Genomic DNA, 23281 nt, shown 5'->3' on the forward strand with positions numbered 1-23281 from the left:
GACCTTGGGGTATTTTCATGGGGAAGTAGGGGCAGATGTTTTCTGGGTGAGTGGGCTGCATGGCAGTGGGTGGGGTGCTGGTCACTCTCTTGAGAAGAAAAGAATGAGACAAAGAGAGAGGACATTGTTTATTTGTCAGCTAACTCATACCAGGCAGAGAGCAGGGACACTGGGAAGGAGACTTCCCTGACCTCTGCAGGACACTGTACATACATGTCCTTATCAGAGTTGATGACCCTTTTGTCATTTCAGCAGCTAACTCAGTATTTAAATTCTCATATACACACAAAAATCTTTCTGTATTTTCCCCCTAATCAAACGCTAAGTTCCTGGAAAGCATAGACTATTTACAGTTTGCTGTGTACACAGTAGGTGCCCCACTGATGTTAATAGTCTTTGCTTCTTCTCATTGTTTCCTGAATATGCCTGAGCTTGAGCCTGAAGGTGCATGGATCTGCACCAGTGGGTGCTCCACTAGTTGATAACCTGGCTTTGTAAAAACAGAGGAGCACCTCATGGCAAGAAGATGGGCCCCCTGCAGTAAGAAACACGCCTATCTGAGGACAGGCGGGATGGGAGGACTGGTGAGTAGGAAGCCTGGAGGGAGGAATGGGGCCAGGAGTTAGGCATGCTTTGCAGTATCGGATAATGAAAGCAGGCGAGCCAATAGCATTTACCAACATGGCCATTTTATTCCACGCTCCAATAGTAAAACGACTTTACAATCCTCATTTGACATAATTTGACGAATCCTAGACGTGGTTGTCTTCACTTTACAACCAACAAGGCCTGCCGCTTGGGTCACTCTTTGATAAGTCAGAAAGGAAAGACCACGAGGCGGCAGCCACCCGTTTTGCAGGGCTAGAAGCCTAGTTTCTCAGTGACTCAAGGGACCATTGAGTCACTCATGAGACAGAGAGGCATAGATCCACGCCTCGCAAACTTTAATATGCATAGGAATCATCTGGGGAGCAGAGGTGGGAATCTTCTTAAAATGGAGATTCTGATTGGTGTGGTTGGGCTGGGGCCTGAGATTCTGCATTTCTAACCAATTCCCTATCAAATTTTGGGTAGCAAAGATGTGTCAGGTGCCATCTTTTCTAAACTTTTGGGTCCTGTCACCACTCATCTGCTCATAGTAAAGGTTGATGCTTGGGAGCAAGTACCCTGCCTTCCAGGTTTGTTGAACTTCACATGGACCACATGTCTTCCACCCTTTCTAGTTTTGCTTTCTCTGGGCTGGTGACTGTCAGTGTCTCTGGTTACACATTTCATTGGTTAAGGTCCCCAAGTGAGGGAAGGCTGGTTTACTTTGACTGGGTTCCCAAAAACTCACTGGGAAACCATCTCCAAGGATGTGGTTCTCCCTTTCCTTCCCTTGCCTTGTCTTTTTTGAGTAAATTCTTCCTAATTTCATTCTCTTTTGATGACTGTCGAGGAAAAGTTGGCATGTACTGGCCACTGTTTACGTGATCAATAAGAGGAATCACATTTAGAAATAAATAATCCCATTTGGGAACCAGAGTGATATGGTGGTAAGAGAGCTGAGAGCTGCTCTTGGAGCAGGCCCAGCAGAGAGCCTCAGCTCTTAGAGGGGGTAGCAAAGACAGCACTGACCTCTTGGCACCTGCCTGTACACTTGCAGCAACAAGGAGGCCCAGACCTCTCTGAACTGTACCCCAGTGCTCATTTGGGGATCCTGAGCTGCACTGTGCCTGGCTTTTTACTGGAGCTGGAAACTTAGATGTGCTGCCTGGCTGTGATCATGTGGATCACCAGCCCTGGAACCTTGAGTGGCCAAAAAGTCCCAGCTGAACTCGGTCACCTGTTTGGCTTTGTTGTGGCACAGACCAGGATGTCTCTAGGGCTCCATCTAGATCTTCTGGCCTGATGCTTCCTAGTAATACTTGATTCGTTAAAAATAAAAATCAGAAAGTATACTTGTCTATAAAAATCACAAAAACATAATTGCCTTAAAATTTGAAGAGTTTTCTCAGAGAAACCCAGAGTGCTTCTCCGATCTTCTTGTGCCTTCCCTTAGGCCACCACCTGGGGGGGGGGGCAGAGACAGGGTAGAGAGGGGAGGGCTGCTGGCCCTCGAACTCCAGGTCTGATGGAGGTTTCTGGGACCCCCTTCTTCCCCAGGTTTTCCCCTCCTTAGTTTAGGCAGGAGTGGGAGCTGTGGCCATCAGTCCGTCTTCTCTGCAGAAAAGCGCTTAAAGAAATTCCAGTGGGTGTAAAACCCCGGTCTGGTTTCTTATTTTCCTTTGTCTCTGTCTTTCTCAGCTTATTACAATTTTTATTTTTGGTTAAATGCCCAGGCCGACCTGCCTACACCCCTTGTCAGAGAGTGCAACTGGCTGCGCAATCTGCTCAGCCCTGCTGGGTTCTGTGCTTCTGACTGTAGAAGCCAACGCAGGATCCACGAGGCTCCCCGGGGCCTAGGAGGGACACTGGGTCTTCAGGCGTTTCTTTTTCTCCACTGCCAGTCGCAGGGCCTGAAGGAGCTTGTCGTTGTTATTTAAGATGTTGTACTCACAAAGGTTCACCAGCTTGTCGAAGTTAGCCTCTGTGTAAGTCAGTTCCTTGGTGGCATAGGGAGTTTTGGGGCCATAGATATCAACCTGCCCCTGCTCTAATTCTTCAGGGCTTCGCTCCACACCTAGGGCAGTAGAAGGACTCGTTATAGACCCTTGTCGCATTAGATTGTAATGGCTTATTTCTGTGCCTCTCCCCAAGGCACCCCTCACTCACACGTGCATACCTGTGAGCTTCTCCAGGCCATTTGCAGCTGGCCCCCTTGAGGACTGCCCTAGCACCAAGATGGCACCAGGCATGTGAGTGGATATAAAAAATGTAGAATGACTAAAACCAGCCCATGGGGGTTGGGGTGAGGCACTGCAGAGGGGCTCTGCTTTCTCTTGCCAAAGTTAAGGTTGGCTCATACTGGAGCTAAGCCAGGCTTCCCTGTAAGCACTACTGGAAGACTTCACAAGCCTAAAGACAGGAGCTTTCAATTCAAGGTCAGCAGGTGCCGGAGATTGAGCACAGAGACAGCTCACCTGGTGCCTTGTACTTTTGGAAGGTGTCATTGATGAGTGGGAAGAAAATCACGATAGGGGCATCAGAGTCCTGGGGGTTCTCCATCAGGTAGCACTCCTTGAGATTCTTGTCGTCATCCTGCACCTCGTACTTGGGGAAGGGGATGTTCTGCACGCTGCAGTACTCACAGGTTTGCTTCAGGGGCTGGGGTGGCAGGAGAGGGCATGTTTGAGTGTTAGAGGTGGGGGTGAGTACGAAACACCAGGTTCTTAGATCTAGCTTCCTGATGTCCCCAGCTGGTAACTCAGGTCCCCAATGGCTTTGCTAATTTGTGATATTTTGAGAATAAAGCCAGGTCAGGACAAAAGGCCTGAGGCAGTAAGTTGGTACAAGTCTGGCTCAAGCTCCTTCCCCAAGTAAAATGAACCAGACCCCCTTTTGATGATGTTCTACTCAAACTCAGCCTGAGTCGATGTGGGTGGCAGCCTTTGTAAGGGGTGACTAGAATTTGGCCACGTATAGCTATAGCTGGCCAGGTTCCTGTGGGACATGCACAAACTTTAGAACTGAGTGTCATAGGCTAGAAAGAGTTCTAAGATGAAGTGTCAGAATCCTCTTAGCTCTGCCTCTTAGGCTGCTGCTCACTAGTATGACCTTAAGCAAGCTACTTGCTCTCTCTGTGCCTTAGTTTTCTCGTCTATAACATAGAAATAACAGTTGTGCTGTCTACCTCAAAGAGCTGGTGTAAGGATCACATGAGATCATTTGCAGGAAAACACACTGTTACTGATTTACAAACTTAGGTCATTATCATTGTCATCCTGATCATCTGTCCATACTGCCCTTTCCCGAGCTTCAGGCTAGGGCTATATTAAAGTAGAACAAAAATAAAATAGTTTCTTTCCCTTAAAGGACCAGAACTTTTCAAAAGTAACTACAAATAAATTATAATCTCTGGTTCCGATTCTTCAGGGTAATCTCATGGAGGGCCAGATTTACTGACAGAGGCAAAGTGTGATAACTTTGAAAATAGGACGCTACAAGGTCTTGAAGAGGCTTTAGAATGGAATAGAATCTATTGAGGTTTTTTTTTTTCCTTTTTGCAGTTTTTGGCCAGGGCCGGGTTTGAACCCACCACCTCCGGTACATGGATGGGGCCGGCGCCCCACTCCTTGAGCCATAGGTGCCACCCTATTGAGGTTATTTTTCAAAAATTCCCTTTTTTGTAGCTGAAGAATTGACAATACAGTGAATGCTCAGAGGCGAGAATACAATTCAAATTTTCTAGGTCAACCTCCAGTCATGAGAGCCAGCTGGCTGCCCGCTGAGGTTTGGGTGGCACATCATGATTGCTGTTTATGTGTCTCTGGTGCTGTCTCGGAGCCTGTCGGGAGCACACATTCTCTCGATTCACAGCTGGGGAGGCTGCTCAGCCCCTCCATCACTGGTTCAGTGACCTGGCCCACAGAGGCTGCAGCCCCATGCTCAGGACAAACCCTTGCTTTAGGTCACTTGCCTTTGTCTGGGACCCGGCACAGTAGTTGAGGTGGATGATGAGGTCGGCTTTCCGCTCTGGCCTGAGGAGCGGTGGGTAACTGGAGTTGACGAAGAACGCGGTATCCAGCAGGCACAAGTGTTTGGCGGACTCCGTCAGCTGGTTTGGGAAACCATCAAGCACTGTGTCTGAAAGCCAAGCCCTCTAGTTACCAACATGGCTGGTGCCCTGTTCTCAGCCAGTGGGCAGAGGCGCCTGCTGGGGATGGTGTGCCCTGCTTGGAGCTTCCTTCACCTGAGTCCCAGTGCCCCTCTGGGTGGGCCTTATGGAAAACAGCAAGTCTTTTATGGGTTATGCACAGAAAACCAATTATGACCCAGCTTATGGGATAGCAGGGGCTTAAGACTGCCTTTATAAACAGTGTAAACCCTGGGCTCTGAGCCAGCCATCCCTTCTGCTCTAGTCGATGAGGATGAGTATTAATAGGCCAGGCTCAAGCACACATTTGTAGGCCATGGCCAAATAAAATACCAACAATGGTGAAGGTGAGACTGAGAGCCTTAGCAGTGGAAGAAGCACAGAGTGGAAGCTGCTGCGAGACCACAGTGTAAGGCCTGGCTCTGCTCCTTACCATGTGGGGGACCATGAGCTGGGCTATCCCTGCCCAATTCCAAAGGAACAGCACATTAAAAGGCATCCCCAGAGCACACCTGCAAAAGGAAAGGACCCATATTCCCCCATCTGTAAAATGGGACCAACTTTTACCTGGTGAGAGTGATGTACAGACTCTGTACAGAGTTGTTGTACAGATTTGGTGAATTAAATACACCACTGTCTGCCTCTGGACCCATGCATTGTTCAAAATGACACCACCAAGTATAGAATACAATGTCATGGGGGAGAGTCTGCCACCTGACCCAATGAACTTGGTCAGAGGAATTTTCTCATCTTTCTCCATCCCCACCTGGATATCCAAATGGAGGCAGGCCTTAAGGAGAAGCCTGGTGGGGTTACCTTTCCACTTGGAGAACTGGCCATTCTGGAGGTAGTCAGTGTGCAGCTGCAGCCCAGACAGGAAGTTGTGGAACTCAGACACGAAAGCCCGATAGGTGAGGATTTCTCGGAAAGTATTAGACAGCCATGGTGCTGGGATCACTACTGTGGTATCCAGGATGTTGCCACCACATTTGGGGATTTCAGGCAGGATCGGCTCATCTTCTGCAGGGGAGGGAGAGTAAAGGGCAGGTCACAAGAGTTGAGCTCCCCAGGTAAAGCTGCACATGGCTGCCTGGCACCCTGAGGTGAACCCCTGGAAGTGCAGCTCACACTTTCCTTGCTGAGCTCTCAAGGCCTGGCACTGGAGCCAGGAGGACCCAAGTGAGAGACATGGAATGGAGAGGTTGTGTGCCAGGTAAGGAGGGTCGCAGAGTCCAGACAGGGAGTCTAGAAGAGTGATATTTAACTGTGCTCATAAATCCCCTCCCCACCAGCTCTCCTGGGTGCTGGGAGGCTTCCTGCTAGGCCTTGGCACAGGTGACACCTATAGTCACCCTCCCCTTCAGACAGGGAAGACACCCTAGCCTACGTGCCTTCCCAAGTCTGTGGACCATAGGAATAAATGTGGAAACACATGGCAGGTCCTCAGTTCATGATCCATGCTGCCCCCATCACCCAACCACAAAGAGAAGCCAGTGGGCCACCTACCAATGTCATGTACTCTTTCCCTTGTCCACCTGTGGAAGAAGTCCTCCGAGGTATGGGACAGATTCCAGGCATCGAGCAGGTTCAGGGAGAAGATGCTGCTCCACAAACCTAAGGAGCCAAGGCCACCCATGAGCAGCTCCACCCAGGCGCCCTGGGGCCCACTTTGGCTGGTTCTACCTTGGCCTTAAGTCCCCCTTTAAGCCAGGCTGCTGGTGGGGGGCAGACTTTGATTTCCCTCTCCCCCTGTGCAGTTTGACAGAGACAATGACTGATGCTCCCAGCCCTCAGCTCTGCTCCCTCCCTTTAGTGCCAGGAGAAGGTGTGAAGGTGTAGAAGGTACAGCCCCAGCAGGGACTTAATGCAATGAGTGCAGGCTTTGAGTTCAAGTCCAGATACCACCCCTTGCATAAGCTAAAACCCCTGACCTGGCACATGGTGAGCTCTCAATAAATGTAATGCGATTTGTTATTACTATTTTTAAATGCAAAACACTAATAAAAATACACATACAAAATCTTTCACATACATTGGCCCATTTGGATCCTCTATAAGGTAAGTTTCACCCTTGAACCCAATTTACAGATTAGAAAGCTAAAGCTCAGAGAAGTTAGGTAATTTGGCCAACTTTGCACAGCTAGTAAAGAGCCAGAGTTCAAGCCCATGTGTTGGTAACTACAGTTTTCTGAACCACATGCCCAATAGCATAGGTGTTTAGGGGAAGGAGAGGCCATTGTGCACCGGGGGCTTCTGAGTGGGATTCCCAGAAGAGATGGACTTTGAGTTAGACTTTCTGGGATGGGTTGGATTCGGATAACAGAAGAGGGTGCAGTTTAGAGGGCATGTTGTCCAGGCTGTAAATGTGGGTCTGTTTCTGAGGTTGCCCTTTGACAGACACAGTTGAGGATGGGAAGGAAAGAGCTCTAAGAGTGGGCATTGCAGCCAGGCCCCTGCACTCGGTGACCTGGCTTCTGAGGAACCACAGAGCTTAGGGTAGGAGACTGGGTCAGGCTCCGCCCTTTACCCTGTGGTCTCTCTGGCCCCTTGAGTCCCAAGGTCTAGGTGGACCTCTGGAAACTGGCACACAGCTGCCTGAAGCCAGGTGGAGGAGGTGGGAGTTCAGAATCTTTCATCTGAGCCTGCCAATGTAGTTCTGAGTGGCCCCCAGAGAGTCCATCAGAGGCCAGGACATTGAGAGTCCCTTCTGGTCCCCAATGACCTACAGGCCTTTGTCATGTCCTTCTGGGCCCAAAGGCCACAGAAGTTCATCCCGAGGTAGGTTCTAGAGCCTCGCCTAGGAAGAGGTGATGTTAGCAGGTGCCAGGAAGGTCACATGTTCAAGGGGTAACCCAAGGCAGCCCAGCACCAGGACAACATCTTCCCAGTCATTCCTGTAATTCAAAGGTACGTGGGGTGCCCAGGGTAGTCCACTCGGGAGTCACCTAGCATGTAGCATATTCGAGACTCAGGAATCCTCTTCATCAGCCGCCCCATGAAGAACTCGGAACCAAAGAGCTCGCTGGGGATGAAAGCCCCGTACTTCTGCAGGCCCACCTCATAGGGGGAGAACTCAAACCACTCTGTAAGGGAAGCAGCAGGGCAGGTTTCGGGCTGCGGCCAGGGAGCCCCGCCCACATAGCACGGCCCTCCCTCCTGCAGCCACCGGCTCACGGCCTGGAGAGCTTGGGACAGGGAGGCTGCAGTTCCCCTACAGGGCACCTGGGGGCGACCATAGCCAACTTCTGTAGGACGGGCAAGCCTCAGCTTTGCAACCCGGATGGCTGAACCGAAACTAAAACCGACCCCAGGGCAGCGCCTGTGGCTCAAAGGAGTAGGGCACGGGCCCCAAATGCCGGAGGTGGTGGGTTCAAACCCAGCCCCGGGCCAAAAACTGCAAAAAAAAAAAGAAAAAGAAAAAGAAAAACCGACCCCAAAGCAGGGCAGGTCTCTGGAGTCCCTCCCTCAGGACAGCTTAAGAAATACCTAGCACTCTTCCCTTTCTCGTCCTTTGTTTTCCCAGTCTCATCAAACAGGCCGCCAGAGAAGCTGCAAGATGGGTGCCCGTGAGCCCCAGCCATGCAACAGGGCAGACTGGAGTAGCAAACTTCATTTCTTCAGCTGCAGGCACAGCCTTTTGATGTGAAGGTTGGCAAAGGTGTGTGGAATTGGGGGCCTGGAGGTTCTGGGTGACTTTACTCTCCAAGAGGGGAGCCTCCCATCCCGTTTGTGCGTCACTAGCCACAGTGTTACCTCTGAAATCCTGGTTGCTTACATCATCCTTGACATTGATGGTGAGGTAGATGGGCAGGGGGTTCTGGCCATGGCACACAGCAGCACGCTGGTCCGACAGTTTGCATTCACTTCTCTGTGAGGAAACAAAATGATGGAGGGTGAAGAAGAAGACAAACAGCCCGGGGACAGGGCGGAGTGAGGAGACTATCTGGACACCTGAAGCCATTGCCTGGCTCCTGAGCCCACTGGGCTGCTGTGGGAGCTCAGCTGTTGTCACCAAACCCGCTCTTGAAATGCACCAGTAGGATGTACACCACCCAGACACACAGGGCAAGGGTGGGACTGGTCCACAGTTTAGGGCTGTCCCTCAGCATCCCAGAGTCTTCCTTCTTGGTTTCAGGGACCAGCAGAGAAAAAGGAAGAAGTAGGCGAAGCTACCACTGCCTCCCTCTTTAGGCCTATTATCTTTCACTCTGCTCAAACTGGAGTGACTCCATTTTCTTTCTTCCTTTTATTTATTTAATGGAGACAGGTCACCCAAGCTGGCTTGCAGTGGCCTGATCATAGCTCACTGCGACCTTGAACTCCTGGGTTCAAGTAATCTCCTGCTTCAGATTCCCAAGTAGTTGGGATTATAGGAACATGCCACTATACCGGGCTAACTTTTCTCCCTTCCTTCCCTTCTTTCCTTTCCTCCCTCCTTCCCTTCCCTTCCCTTCCCCACCCTTCCCTCCCTCTCTCCTTTCCTTCTTTCCTTCTTTTTCTTTCTCTTTCTTTCGCTCTCTCTCCACCTCCCCTCCCCTTCCCTCCCCTCCCTCCCTTCCTCCCTTCCTTCCTTGGTTCCTTCCTTCCTTTTCTCTCTTCTTTCTTTCTTTTTCTTTTTCTCTTCTTTCTTTCTATCTGGCTCTCTCTCTTTTTTGTGTAGAGATGGGGTTCTCACTGTGTTGCTCAGGGTGGTCTTAAACTCCTAACCTCAAGCAATAGTCCTGCCTTGACCTCACAAAATGCTAGGACTATAGGTGTGAGCCATCATCTCCAGCCATTTTTCTTTTTTATCAGCTTGGCTTGTTGGGCTCCTTCATAAAATTTGTTTGGGAGAAAAAAATTTTCTTTTCTTTTTTTTAACAAAGTGCTTGGAAACTTAAGTGCTAGATTAGTGATTTTGAATTCATACTGGTGTGCCATGAGATGATCTTTGGTGTGCCACACAAAATAATTTAAATATAATTAATTATTTTTGAAAAAAGTTCAAAGCACAATAAGTACACTCCTTTTATTTTTTTACTCTTTTTTTAATCAACATAATTTAAGTGTGCTACAGAAGTTTAACTATAGATTCAAGTATGCTGTGACATAAAAAAAGTTGAAAAACATAGCTCTAGATGGCGGCCCAGGTCTCTCTAAGTCCCAGAGTGCTTGCTGTGTGGTACATTCAGAGTGTGGAGACTTGCAGGTCAGCCTGGGCTGCCTCCCATAGTGGAGTGGCCAGCACAGATGAGGCAGCACTGAGGTCTTAGAGGTCCCACCAGCTGCCTGCTAGGTGACCAAGGCTGGTCACCCAAGTGTGGGAAGGCTGTAGAACTCCTGTGGGATGGCAAACACATGTGTGGCCCAATGACTTGTGGGTCTCCCTTGAAAGCAAAGAAGATTGTAATTGGGCCTCAAGATCTGGGCACCAAAAGCTTACTGTCCAGGAAGCAAAGTTGGAGACTCAGGAGAGAGCTAGTCCACACCCATAGTCAAGGGGCCCTGAGGGAAGGGGGCTCCAGGCTTGGCCAGAGCAGAAGAGCAGAAGCCTCCCAACATCAACCTGATCCTTGCTTTCTGAGAACCCCAGCTCTTCCCTACTGCAACCCCCCCCAAATGCTCAGACTTTTGATATAGAAAGCCTTGGTACATTTTTCCTCATCACGTGGGACACTAACTATTGTTAAAAATATTATTGTTGGGCGGTGCCTGTGGCTCAGTGGGTAGGGCACTGGCCCCATATACTCAGGGTGGTGAGTTCAAACCCTGCCCTGGCCAAACTGCAACAAAAAAATAGGCCAGGTATTGTAGCCGGTACCTGTAGTCCCAGCTACTCAGGAGGCTGAGGCAAGAGAATTGCCTAAGCCCAAGAGCTGGAGGTTGCTGTGTGAGCTGTGTGACACCATGGCACTCTACTGAGGGTGACAAAGTGAGACTCTGTCTCTACCGTCCCCCCCCCCAAAAAAAATTGTTAAAATCTTCTCAGAAATATATCTACCACTTACTGCTATAATTTCCACTTAGGAAACACTCTACAGCAGGCCAGAATTTCAACCCTGTCCTGCTTGAATTCAAAAGCCAGTGCCCCCAGCCTCTGCCCACTGGCTCCTTATGGAGACAGGCTGGATGGTGGGTTATCAAAGGGGCATGGTGGTGTGATCCATTGGAAGTCACATCTGATCCCTGTCTGAATCCCCACTGGCCAGCATGGTTTCTGGCATGCAGGAGGCACTTAATTAATTTCATTGAAAGCATGAATAAGTGAATATTGAAGATGAGGGTGAGATCATCTTTGGTGGTTCAAATGGTGTAGTTTTCTAAAAGAGAAGAGCTGTAAGAAAACTATTTGCTGCTCCTCCTCCTTCTGAAGAGTTTGGTTTGAACTCAGAACTCCCTAGAAACCTTTGGGAGTAGTGCAGATAACTGTGAGTTTGGATAGAGGTTAGGTGGGAAGCTCTGCTTTGGGGCCGGACAACAGTCAAAGTTGATTCACCTCGGGGCCTGTGCAAGCTTGAAGGGCCCAGGGATTAGCTGAGCCCACTCTGATGTCCATGAGTCTTGAAGACCTCCAACCACAGAATCATTGACTAACTGCTCTGAAATTCATAGCTAAGTTTGTGCTGACACCCCATACTTCCTGTGACTGAAGGTGGCAGGGATACTGAAGCAAGCTCATCCCTGGAAATGGAAGACTCTTCTGACAGCCAACTTTGACTAGAAGACCCTTCAAGGGCCTCATGGAACCTTCCCAGACCATGCAGCAGTCTAGGATACTTCCGCCTGACCTTTCTGGGTCAGACTTGTATCACAGTGTCATGGCTTTCCAGCTTTCCCCAGCTTCCGCCCCATTTTTCTCTCACGGGTGTTTTGGCACAGCTGTCAGAGGACATGCTGCCTCTATGTAGGTTTGCCCCCATTATAAGGGTCTCTGGCATCCTCTAAAGGGTGGATGAGAAGACAATCCCATCATCTTCCTCCATCATGAATTCTCTCAACTTCATGGTTCTTATAGCCCAAGGACACACATACACATCTAACCTAAGTCCTCCTGCTACAGTGGAAGCGCAGACTCCTCTGATGAAGAAAGATAGTTGGACATCAGCCAGGACAGGATGGGGCCTGGAAGGAGCTGACACCTACCTCATCCCCAAGACAGGCCTCTATCAGCAAGCCCCAGAAGTCAGTAAGGGTGACCTTATAGCCTTCCTGGCGGCGCTGGCGAAGTTCCTCCTGGAATTTGCAGAGCTGGTCTGGGAATAGGTAGGGCAGCTTATCCTTGACCACATGTCTTCGGGCCTCGAAGACAGCAGATTCTAGGTTTTTGGAGGACCAGTCAGGGTCACGGTACAAGTTAGTCATGGTCCTGGAGAGAGACAGGCATGGTTGATAGAGCTGACCCAGCCTTTATCTGATCAAGCCCGAGCTAGGGCAGGAGAGAAGGTCGACAGGCCACCGGAAAGCCTAACCTGCCAGGAGAGGAGCCTGGAGGAAGCAGAGTGAGGCAGATGCCTGGAGGTGGTTAATGGGGAGGTGAACATTATCACTCGTAATCACAATTGCTACCGTTTCTGGAATGCCTACTGAGTGCTAGGTGTAACATGGTGGTAAAGATGGGGTTTCTGGACCCAGATCTTCAAAATCAGACTCTACCCCTCACTAGCTGTATGATCTTGGGCAAGCTACTTAACCAATTTTTACTTCAGTTTAATATCTGTAGAATGAGGACAATTATGGTCATTGTACCTGCCTCATAGCATTTTTGTGAAGATTGTATGAGTTAGTGTAATGTAAAATGGTTGGCACAAAGTAAATGCCGGAGCCAACTATTTAAACCCAGGCTTGGCTGATTCCAGACCCTGGGCTCTTTCTACTCTGCTGCACTAATTCCCGTAATATGATGTATTTTCCCTTCTTCTTCTTCTTAACTTATACGTGGGCTGTTGCGGGGGGGCAAAACAAAGATGGCACTTTCTGCAGCCTCCATCTGGATCTGGCCTCCATCTGCCTCACTCTTGGACTTGGCTTTCCTGTGTCAGGACAGGGAAGGGCCCTTTTCATTCTGTGCCCGAGAACTAGTCTCCTTGTGGGAGAACTTGTCTGCAGCTGCACAGCTAAATGAATGGTGGTCTCTTCTTTCCCTGGACTTATTTCAAGGAAAGCGGAGGTGGTTGGGGGATTTCTTCACCAGAAAGCACCCTGCTCTCCATGAGGTTCATCCTATTAGTTCTATAATTTTGAAAGCTTCCAAAATCATTGCAGATGTTTGTTTTTAAAGGAACACATCTCATGTTTTCCCCAGGCCAGAGGACCCTGCACCCTCCTCTTGGCTAGGCCTGGGTTCCTCCTTGCTTCTCGTTTGCCTCACAGAAGTCCAGGAGGATGCAGGTAACCCTAGCCCTGCTGGAAGCAAGTTATCTTCTTACCCCACCACCCAGGGGCAGCTGTTGCACGTGGAGGTCAAGAATGTGGGCCCGGGACTGGGTGAGTGATCCTGGCAAATTACTTGGTCTCTCCAGCTGTAAAATAAGGACAGCACCTCCCTCTCCCTTGTGGTTTTGTGGTGAGGAAGAAATGTGATGCTCCATGGGAAGTAGTCGGCCCAGTGCTTGGCACAGAGGCAACACCGCTACCTACTGGCAGTCCCTTCTGTCCCATTTGGGTTGACGCCCCCAACCCCCTGACAAGGTGGCATGGCCTGAGGAGCCCTTGGTTTTCTGAGTGGAGGGCTCACAGGCCCACTAGTCATGGGCAAAATAAGAAGCACCCTGGCTGAAAGGCCACCCTGAACCAGGGCCATATGATGACTTGGTGGGCCCCTTCCACCAGAAAAACATTAAAACATATTTCACAACTGTGCTGTATAAAAACAAATATATTGATGTTATTTTTAAAAACATTTCCTTCATTCTGTAAGTTCATTTTTTCCCTTCTGTTTTAGAAGAAATTAGCATTTTTGTAGGTCCCTAAAAGTCCAGTGGGCCTGCAGCACTGTGCCTTGCCAGCAGCAGGGCCCTGCTTGCTTCCCTTGGGCTGCCCAGGGAGGCTTGGCGAGGCAGAGGCAGTGAGCAGATGGGTGTGGAGGGTGGGAAGGCAGGGCCAATGAGCTGGCTCCCCCCAAACCTTCCCAGCCTCACCCCAGCAGGAGGGGGTCATAGTCCCTGTGGGTCACTCTTAGTTGGCTGCCATGCTCCTGGATCCCTGCTGCAGCCCCAGGAAAATAGTAACATCAGCCAACATATATAGTGTCTCTGGTGTACCCAGCACTGAAGTCAGTTAGCCCCCTTTACAGATGCAGAAACTGAGTTAGGCTGCATGCCCAAAGTCACACCTCATAGATGGGAGAGCTTGCTTGGCTTCCCGAGTCACTTTATCTTGGGACAGAAGAGGAGCAGCTTCACCACAGGCCCCAGGCCAGCCTGCGCTGCTTCCTCTGGGCTCCACTGGACCATGACTCTCAGCTCCTTACCAGGTGGCCCCTGACAGGCCAGTGATGTAGCTGGCACAGTTCAGGATGTTCAGCTTCTGCAGCCCCAGCAGGTGGCCATACATGGAGGTCATGGATCTTGCTCCACCCCCAGTAGCCATGATGGCTATGAGCGGCACCTAGGGACACACACAGGCAGATGGTTGGGGAAGGATCCAGGGGCAAAGCTGAGGGGGAGAAGGCTCGAAATGGCAGTTGGCAGCTTAGAAGGAAGGGTGGAGGAGGAAGAGCTAGTCACAGGGAGCAGAGAGTGGGGTACTGTGCCACCTGACACCCTCTTTTCCATAGACCAGGGGCCATCCAGTAGGCTCAGAATCAGACCTTGGCCCCAAACCTAACAGTTGGTGTCAGTGAAGGGCTCTGACACAGGCCTGGCAAGTCATAGAAAGTGGTAGCTAAAAGAGTTCTTAACACTGTTAGTCCAGCCCTCAGTGAAGAGATGATAAAACTGGGGTCCAGGTGGGTAGGTGGCTTGCTCAAGAGCTCAGCTAACGTGCAATCCCTCCATGGGGACAAATTGGCGTCTTTCTCCCGATGGATTTAAAGTTAGGGCATGTGGCACATGCTCCATGCATACTGTATTTGGGAGAACAGGAGTAAATGAATTGTTGATGTGGGAAGGAGCAGGGTTGCCAGGTCTGGGTTGACAGAAGTTTAAGATGTGTTTAAGCTTAAGATCCTTAAGTTTGCCTAAGGATGGGAGGGAGGAGGGGGCTCTTTGTGAAGACTCTCGCTAGGTGTTCATTTGAATGGGGACTGTAAAACTATTCCTCTGGCTAACGCCCAATCGCAGGTCCTCCTCAGATGTGCACCCGGTCTCCATCTCAACTGTGGTCAGCCTTAAAAGAAAGCAGCACTGGCAGGGTCGCCTGCTGCTTGGGTGATTGTAGATAGGGGGCTTAGTCCCCTGCCAGGGAGGTGACAAGCCTCTGACAAAGGCACCTCTGCTCCCAAGCCAAGAAGCCATTGGCCCAGGGAGTGCAAGTTGCTTCTCTCCAGCTCCCTGCTGCTGTTATTTCTGGGGGCGTGTGCGGATTTGAGGGCTGAGACAGTTGAAAAAGATCCTTACAGCCTTTTGGGTGGAGATGTGTAATGCAGGAGGTGGTAAAGCTTAAAATGTTCTCCTGGCTGGGGCAAAGAGACCATTTTGTCCTTGTGTATGAAGGCACCATTGGTCACCTCAGGATCTTCTAGCGCATGGGAGAAGCAGCTGGGGTCCTTCCTTCCCCTTCTGAATGTGCAACTGAATCACATCCAGCCGCAGCCTCCCCTGGCACCCTCAGCTCAGCAGTAAGAGCCACGACAGGGGAAGCGCAGAGGCCGTCCTACGCAGGGAAGGGCCTGGTGGCTGGCAGGACCAACTCGGCACACAGCAGGCCCTGAGCCCAGGCCACGACCTCAGATTACCCACCTCATCCTCCTGCAGATCCTCCTCCAACTGCAGCACCTGCTTCAGTGCCTCGGCCACCACCACCTTCCGCTTCTGTAGGAACTCCTGCTCTGCCGGGCACAGGCTGAAGCCCAGCCGAACGTCCAGGGCCTCGGAGCTGAGGGGAGAGGGGATCCTGGCTGAGCAGGCCTGTAGCTTCTACTTCCAGGGAGTAGACACGGCTTTAGGGTCAGGTGGACCCAGGTTCGAAGCCCAGTGGAACATATCACCTCTGTGACCTTAGGCCTCCACTTTCTCTTCTGTAAAATATCTTGGGACTGTCTTCAGTACTTAGTGAGATAACAAATGTGGACCCCTCAAGGCCTTGGCTGGCCTGCTCTAAGCTGATATCTGACAAAAGATAACTGTTGGCATATATTGTATTAGGGACCCCTCTGCCTCCCCAGCAAGAGCTGAAAGGTCCAAAAAGATTTCCCCCAGGTGTCCTCTATAATTTAAAGCCAGACATAGCTGGCAAGGGGCCCTAAGATCATTTTAGCAAATCCTCTAGAGGAGGCTATACAGAATGGACTCTCCTGAGCTAGATAGACAAACCCTGTTCACATTCTTCATTAAACTCTTCCTGCTCCCAGAATAATAATCCTCGGTGTGTCTGTGCAGTTGACAAAAAACTTCACACCCCTTATCTCATCAGAGTTTTCCACACAGGTCTTCACAGCAGGTGGGTGGGGCAGGAGTGGCTCATCTCACCAAGTTCCCACCCTGAACAAGCCCAGATTCCTGGGCCTGGTGTCCCAGATCCTACCTGACCTGGCCAGCTCATCTCAGGCTATTTCCTGGAAGGGGCCCTGATGCCCTTGGAGTCCCCAGGAGTAGTCCTTTGGGCAGGCCCTGGCCCTCTCCAGAGGCGTTCTCCCTTTGCCTACCCACATCCCTTCAGTTTCTGAGCTTAGCTCCCCAGTGACTTTGAGTAAATGGATTGTGACAGTTTCAGGCCTGAGTCTGGACTTACTAACAAAGCCTTATCTCCTTGAAGGCAGGGCCTGAGAGCAATCCCATCACACACCCATGTCTAGCACAGGACTGTAGACACAGCTTCAAGGAAATAACTCTTTCCTTGCCGTCAAGAAGGAATTAATTACATTAATAATAACAATAATTACATTAGCTGGTATTTGCCAGATGAATTACTGAGTACTTCACATCTGCTACTCAGTGAATCCTCAAGTCAACTCAGGGGTATACAGTATTCCTGCTATCCTCCAAATTTACGGATAAAGAGAAAACACTTAGTGAGGTTAAAGACTGGTCCAAGGGCAAGTAGCTAACCAAAGTACAGGAAGAAATTATGGTCACTTGATTTTTGACAAAGGTGCCAAGAAAATTCAATGGTGCTTTTCACCAAATTGTGCTTAGATAACTAAATATCCACATGCAAAAGAGTGAAATCGGACACCTATTTCACACTGTATACAAAAATTAACAAACTGTATACAAAAATCAACCACACACCTGAATGTGAGAGCTAAAACTATAAAAGTCTTAGAAGAAAACATGGGAATAAATATTCATCAACTTGGATTAGGCAAAGGTATCTTAGATAAATGTATGACACCTAAACCATATGTGAGAAAAGAAATAAATGAATAAATTTAATTAAGATTAAAGCCCTTTATGTTTCAAAGGACACCATCATGGATATGAAAAGATAAGCCATGGAACAGGAGGAAATATTTGCAAATCATATATCTGACAAGGGACTTATATCCAGAATATGCAAGGACTCATAAAAAGACAAGCAGCCCACTTAAAAAGTGGACAAAGTCTCTGGATAGACATACAAAAGGCCAGCAAGCCTGTGAAAAGATGCTCAGCATCACTAGCCAACAGGGAAATGTCAATCAAACCACAGCGAGATAACCATTCACACCACTAGTATGAATAAGTTAGTGGGAAGGACGGAAAGAGGTTACTTTACCAGGGTGTAGACTTCATGTGTAATTCATAATTCTCACCCTGAGGAGCAAAAGATGAAAAGCTTGTCAGAGAAGACAATTCAGAGCCAAGTGATTGCAACCAAAGAAGTGGAGATTTTCCATACTGTCTGCCCCGGGCTTGATTTGGCATATGTGCATGTTTGCACACACATCACGTGCTCTATCCTCTTCCCTCCTCTGGATACGATTCTCCCCACCATCTCTACCTCAGCCTGCACATATCTTTTTGGACCACACTGTAGCTCCTTACTCTCCTACCCCTCAAGACTCCTCCCCCCTGCCTGAGAGAGAACCCCAGGAGTCATCTTTCTCCTTGGATCCCCTGCACCAGGCTCTCCCCTTCTTCCTGCTGTGGGAGCTCTAGGCAAGCCGCTCAGAGGCCTTCCCAGGCACATGTCCTCACCACAGGCAGGGTCGTCATGGTCTGGCCATCGGAAAGGCAGTCAAGGGGCTGGCAGATGGGGCTGTTCCTGTGCGCACCGTAGCAGCAAAGCTGGAGGGATGGATGGGTTCCATGAGAGGGGCTGAGGTGCTTCTCTGAGACCCCCCCATCCATCCCAGTCCCCTGCGCCTCCCCCAACTCAAGTGCCTCTTACCGGGCAGCTCCAGTGACTCTTGGGCACCTCCACGTGCAGCTGGGGCTGGAAGTACTTAGGGTAGTGGAAGCAGGCAGGGTTTGGGCGCCAGGACTCTGGGCAGGGCAGGATGCGCTGGGTGTTCTCAAAAGACTCGCTCACCATCACCAAGAGGTCCTGCACTGGGAGAGGCGACAAGGGCATGAGGACCTGGGAAACCTCTCACTTTCCACCTCCTCACTTGGCTCAGCAAAAAAGCCTATCTGGAGGTGCCCCGGGGGAGTTTTGAATGATCCAGGCACTGGTTCAAATGCCCCAGAGATTCTTTTTCTATAGGGCCAGGCAGGAACCTGTATTTATTTTAATAAGACTTATGAGTGATTGAGTGATACTGACAAATGTGGGCTCCAGAAAACCCTTTTAGATGCTGACAGAGTCCTCCTTGGTTTTCTTTGCCAGAAGACCTCCCAAAGTTACCTGCCCCCTGCAGAGAAAGCAGGCCCTCATCACCCTGGCAGTCTGGGGTGCAGGCTTCTTCCTCTCCTCATTCCCCTCCCCATGTCCGTGGGGCCACACTACGCTCTGCTAGGACAGGCATGGGGCCTGGCATGGGCAGGATGGGGTGGGCAGGTAGCGGAGCCTGGCAGGAAGCTGGTATTTGTGGATCCCTCAGGTCCCTGCAGCTATAAAATGCTAGAACTCCACGTGACTTAAGAACTGGCTAGAGGAAGGAGGACAGCTTAGAGGGGCCCTGAGCGTGCCAGCACCAGCCCGTACCCGGTGCTGATCCCTGCAGGAACCCAGGCAACCCCAGCTCCTGGCAAGGTGCGATGTAGACAGGTGTGGGCACAGGGGCAGCACTGAGAGCCCAGGCCCATTTCATGTGTCAGACCTGGAAGACTCAAGGGTCTTGGGGGTGCCTGGGTGAACTTGCCCTGTATAAAGCAGGCTGGGAAGAAAGGTGCTCACGCCCCTGAGGAGTTTCAGCCAAGCTGTTGACTCACTGTGCCCAGGGAAGCCTCAGACCAGGCTGAGCCTGACATTGACAGGATTGGAAGCAGCACTTCCTACCCCAACCCCAGAAGGCACAAGAGATAAAATGGCTCACTTTTTTTACTCTTTCGCAGCCTCCTGGCTTCTGCATGAACCTCTAGGCGGGAGACTTGTCGAGACTGTAACAAAGCAAGGGAGGGTCACTGAAGGTCTGAGCACCAGCCACCTCCTCCTCTTCCAGGCCCAAGAGAGGAGACAAGCACAGGAGGGTAAATCCAGCACTGGGCTGACTTTGGGCTGACACCAGGGAACTCAGGGCCTGTGACCACATTCCCTGAACCCGATCAAGGAATGTCATCTCATTCAGAGACAGATATTTGAAAACAAAGCTGTCCTCCATGTTTCGGGTGCATGGTCATAATTTACTAGGGGTCATGTTCTCAGTTGCAGGTGGAGGATCTGACCTGAGGGAATGTTCAGCTCTGGGCTTTGAAAGTGAGCGCTTTCAACAAAATAGCCTGGTCAAGAAGTGGAGGCAGGGCCAGCATGGTGGCTTACATCTGTAATCTCGACACTTTGGGAGGCTAAGGCCAGAGCCAGGAGTTCAAGACCAGCCTAGTCAACATAGAGAGATCCTACCTCTACCAAAAAAAAAAAAAAAGAAGAAGAAGAAGCATCAGAGGTAGATTAAATTCCTTTGCCACAAATTCCCAAAGACTTCTTTTTGGGGTAAAAGTCTCCTTGAATTCTGGGGCATTGGAAGCATTAAATTAAAATATTTGTACCAACAGCTGAATCATGAAAAATGTTTAATACTGAAACACTGCCTATAGAGCAGCGTTTTCAACCTTTTTTTTTTTCATCTCACGGCACACTTGAACCTATAGTTAAACTTCCATGGCACACTTAGATTATATCTATTGTTTTTTAAAAAGGACTAAAAAAAAGAATGTACTTTACTGTGCTTTGAACTTGCTTCAAAAATAATCTAATTAGTGACCTTTAACAATTTTCACAGCACACCTAAGATCATTTCATGGCACACTGGTTGAAAATCACTGCTACAGAGGTATTGGGGTTGGGGGGAACAGGACCAAGATCGAGTCTGAGAGGAAGCTGCCTTTTATGGATTCATTTCTTGGTTCTCAGGAGAAGGGGTCCTCTTTCTGGGTTATTGGGTGCTGGGCTAGGGTGCTGTCCAAGCTACCTCTCCCCTGGGTGCAGGAACCCAGCTTCCTGCTTCTGTCCCTCTGTGTGCCCCATGTGGCTGGCTTAACTTAGTCGAACTTCTCCTGGGCTCAGGATGGGACAAGGACCCAAGCTGGGCCCAGTGTTTTCTCCCTCAATTCTGCTGCCCTGAGAACCGTAGCCTGTATCTGGAGATACAGGAACTCAGAAGGACAATTACCACCAGCACGCCATTGGTGATGAGGGTCTCAGGCGGACAGGGACTGAAAAACAAAATGAAAACTCCTGGTCAGTTCTATCATTCTTGACTAGTTCTCATAAAGGTGACAAAGGGTATAAATAGGATCAGTAACAAAATAGTTGAGACTTCTTGGTTCTTACGAAAAATACTGGCTTAAGAAACCTTAGATTTATAGGTTGTCAAGGAGGAAACTGGCATACATTTGAAACAGAATGTCCAGGAAAAAGAGTTGATTTATGGTTAAAAGAAATAGAAGAGTTCTATTTTTTTTTTTTGAAGAAGGATAATTGTTCTTTGTATCCAACCAGATGTAACTGCATGGAGTTATAAGGATAAATACCTTGCAAGAAATGACACAGTCCACCAACTAGGGCAGACATGAGTCCTTCTGGTAATAACCCATTACTCCATTCTGAGCTTTATTTAATTTATGCATTTAACAAACAGGTCTAACACAGACAGAGAGGGTCCTGGTGAGCATTAAATGTTCTCGTGTTATAAAGTTAAGAACATAAACCTCCAAGGTTGCAATTAGCCTAGGGGCCTCCTCAGCTTCTCCACCAAAATTAAGTCCAAGATGACTTTGTCTTCAGATCAACTCTTATCACAAAGCTTGACAAATTTCATTTTGCAAGCCACTTTCTAATTTCACCAAGGAGTTTTCAACCTCCACAAAAGTCCTGTCAAACCAAGAATTGGAAGAGAGAGTCTCAATTCTCCTCAATGTGAAATAAAATAGGTTCTAATTTGCCAATCAGCTGTTGATGGAAAATAAGTTCCCTCAAATAGTCCCAAGATCCCCTAGGCAGAAGATTCTCCAAGCTGACAAGCCTGCTCATCCTATCTCAATCCTCTCATCTTTCATCGTCCCAGGATCCCAGATGATCATAAGTTCAGGGGGGCTCTGCCCTGCCCTGGTGGAGAAGTGGGCTGTCCAATCATGGCAGCTCACTCTGCCCATGCCAGAGTGGGGCTTGTCCTCTCTGGGCAGGGCTCTGCCCTTCCCTCACCACCCCTTCCCTTTCTTCCTTCTCTTTCTCCTCCTGTCCCTCTAGCTCTGTGAATCCCCAGCATCATCAGACCTCCAGGACTCTGGGTCATTTTCCTGGTTGAAAACATCTGGAAACAATAGTACACATTGAGTCTGAGCCTCCACCCCAGATTTGGCTCCAAGTTGGCTGTGGGGGTGAGGACAGCCTGTGCTTTAGATCAGGGTTTAGGGGCATCTGTTCTAACAGTTCTGGATCAAGGAGGAGACCCCTTGGTCCTAACATCTTTGTCAGTGGAGTTTCAACAAAGCTCCCATCACCATGGTGGGGTGGCAGGAATTCTTTCTAAAGGCCACCATTGGGAATGCAGAGGACTGAGGCAGTACTGGGTCTTTAAAGCAATACTGATGTCTGCAGAACTGGGGACCTACACTCTATACTATTAGAGGCTCCTAAATGATTCTGATACACAGTGAGGAGTTCAGGGTTAGTGGTAGGAGGGAGACATGAAGAAGGGAGGATGGCAGAAAGGCTGACCCAGCTCTGGAATGCTTATTCCTAGAAGCCACTTATTAATAGTCAGGACCTTGGTGGACCCGGGGCCAGGGCCTACTCACCTTTCCTCCAGCAGGAACTCCACCTCCAGCTCTTCCATGCCCTGGCAGGGGGAAAGGAAAGGGGCTGAGAGCTGTGTCTGCACATGTCTGCAGATCAGAACCCTCTACCAAGAACCCCTATCGACCTGTCCTTATCTTCCTCCATGTCTGCCCTGCTGCCCTGTGGCCTTTCTCCCCACTGCCTCCCTCTGTCTGCAAGTCTTCGGCACCAGGAACATAACTGACAACCCAGGGAGTGTGGGGTGTGGAGCTGACCCTCAGCCCAGCCTGGGCATTTCCTTTTCCTCACTACCCCCAGCTGTGGGCTTGCAGAGCTAGCCTGCCCTCCTTGAAGAGCTCAGTGCTGGGGCAAGGGAGCACTGAGATATGGCCCTCAGCAAGTCCACTGCCAGTGGCAGAAGCCCTCTCCTTCACCTGGTTCTTCAGACCTCTTGTTGGGTAAGAGGAGCTGAGCCCTGACCTGGGTGGTCTTCAGTTTCCCCCTGGAATGTGAGCCAGGTAAAGGCTGGGATGCCAGTTCTTGGAGGTGTCCTCATGCCTATTTTGGAGTGATTGGCTCTATATCCCTGATCCTCTCCAGCTCTGACTTATTTCTGACTTGCAGATTTGCCTGCCTTCCCCTTATGTCTTCTGTTCCTGGGGCCATTCCAGAAATCGGACTCTGAGGGAAGGAAAGGGGGAAGGGAACCAATACTTACTGTATCTCCATTTTCTACTGCAACTACCACTAGGTACCTTAACTACATGTTCTCACTTACACCTCACAATGGCCCTGTGTAGTAGGTATTATGTGTCTTGTCACACTATTAGTGAGCAATAACCCTGGGATTTGAACTAGTGGCGCCATCTTTTCCCAACTTGATTGTATGCACAAAGAGGAGCCCAAGGAATGATCTCTTGGGAATAACCACTTGCTCCTCATGAGGGAGGAGGCTGAGGGCCTGGGTTGCACCTACCTCTGGGTTGAGTGGAAATTTCACATGGGTTTTCTTTCTGAAGCAGAGCTTGGTGAGATCGTAGAGAATTGTCAAGAGATGGTCATCTGGGGTCACTGTGTCTTCATCACAGACACTCAGCTCTAGCACATTCT

The 23281-nt window shown here is 49.7% G+C and overlaps 1 protein-coding gene across 1 annotated transcript in view; it reads right to left on the minus strand.

Moving 5' to 3' along the window:
- Window positions 1-2441: 2441 nt before the first annotated feature.
- The window catches only part of PLA2G4E (phospholipase A2 group IVE), a 60281-nt gene continuing 39441 nt past the window's right edge, over window positions 2442-23281 (minus strand). Inside the window, exons 4-20 of the mRNA XM_003791749.2 lie at window positions 23148-23279; window positions 22192-22232; window positions 20565-20607; window positions 19272-19335; window positions 18185-18345; window positions 17992-18081; window positions 17570-17607; window positions 15613-15748; window positions 14184-14320; window positions 11858-12080; window positions 8489-8603; window positions 7681-7818; window positions 6242-6349; window positions 5552-5755; window positions 4559-4725; window positions 3063-3246; window positions 2442-2662 (exon numbers count right to left, since the gene is read on the minus strand). Coding sequence (XP_003791797.1) covers window positions 2442-2662; window positions 3063-3246; window positions 4559-4725; window positions 5552-5755; window positions 6242-6349; window positions 7681-7818; window positions 8489-8603; window positions 11858-12080; window positions 14184-14320; window positions 15613-15748; window positions 17570-17607; window positions 17992-18081; window positions 18185-18345; window positions 19272-19335; window positions 20565-20607; window positions 22192-22232; window positions 23148-23279 — 2202 coding nt within the window. The remainder of the gene's footprint in view (window positions 2663-3062; window positions 3247-4558; window positions 4726-5551; window positions 5756-6241; window positions 6350-7680; window positions 7819-8488; window positions 8604-11857; window positions 12081-14183; window positions 14321-15612; window positions 15749-17569; window positions 17608-17991; window positions 18082-18184; window positions 18346-19271; window positions 19336-20564; window positions 20608-22191; window positions 22233-23147; window positions 23280-23281) is intronic.

This window comes from Otolemur garnettii, unplaced genomic scaffold (genome assembly GCF_000181295.1).
Source record: "Otolemur garnettii isolate 467f Iridium unplaced genomic scaffold, OtoGar3 scaffold00050, whole genome shotgun sequence".
Taxonomy (NCBI): domain Eukaryota; kingdom Metazoa; phylum Chordata; class Mammalia; order Primates; family Galagidae; genus Otolemur; species Otolemur garnettii.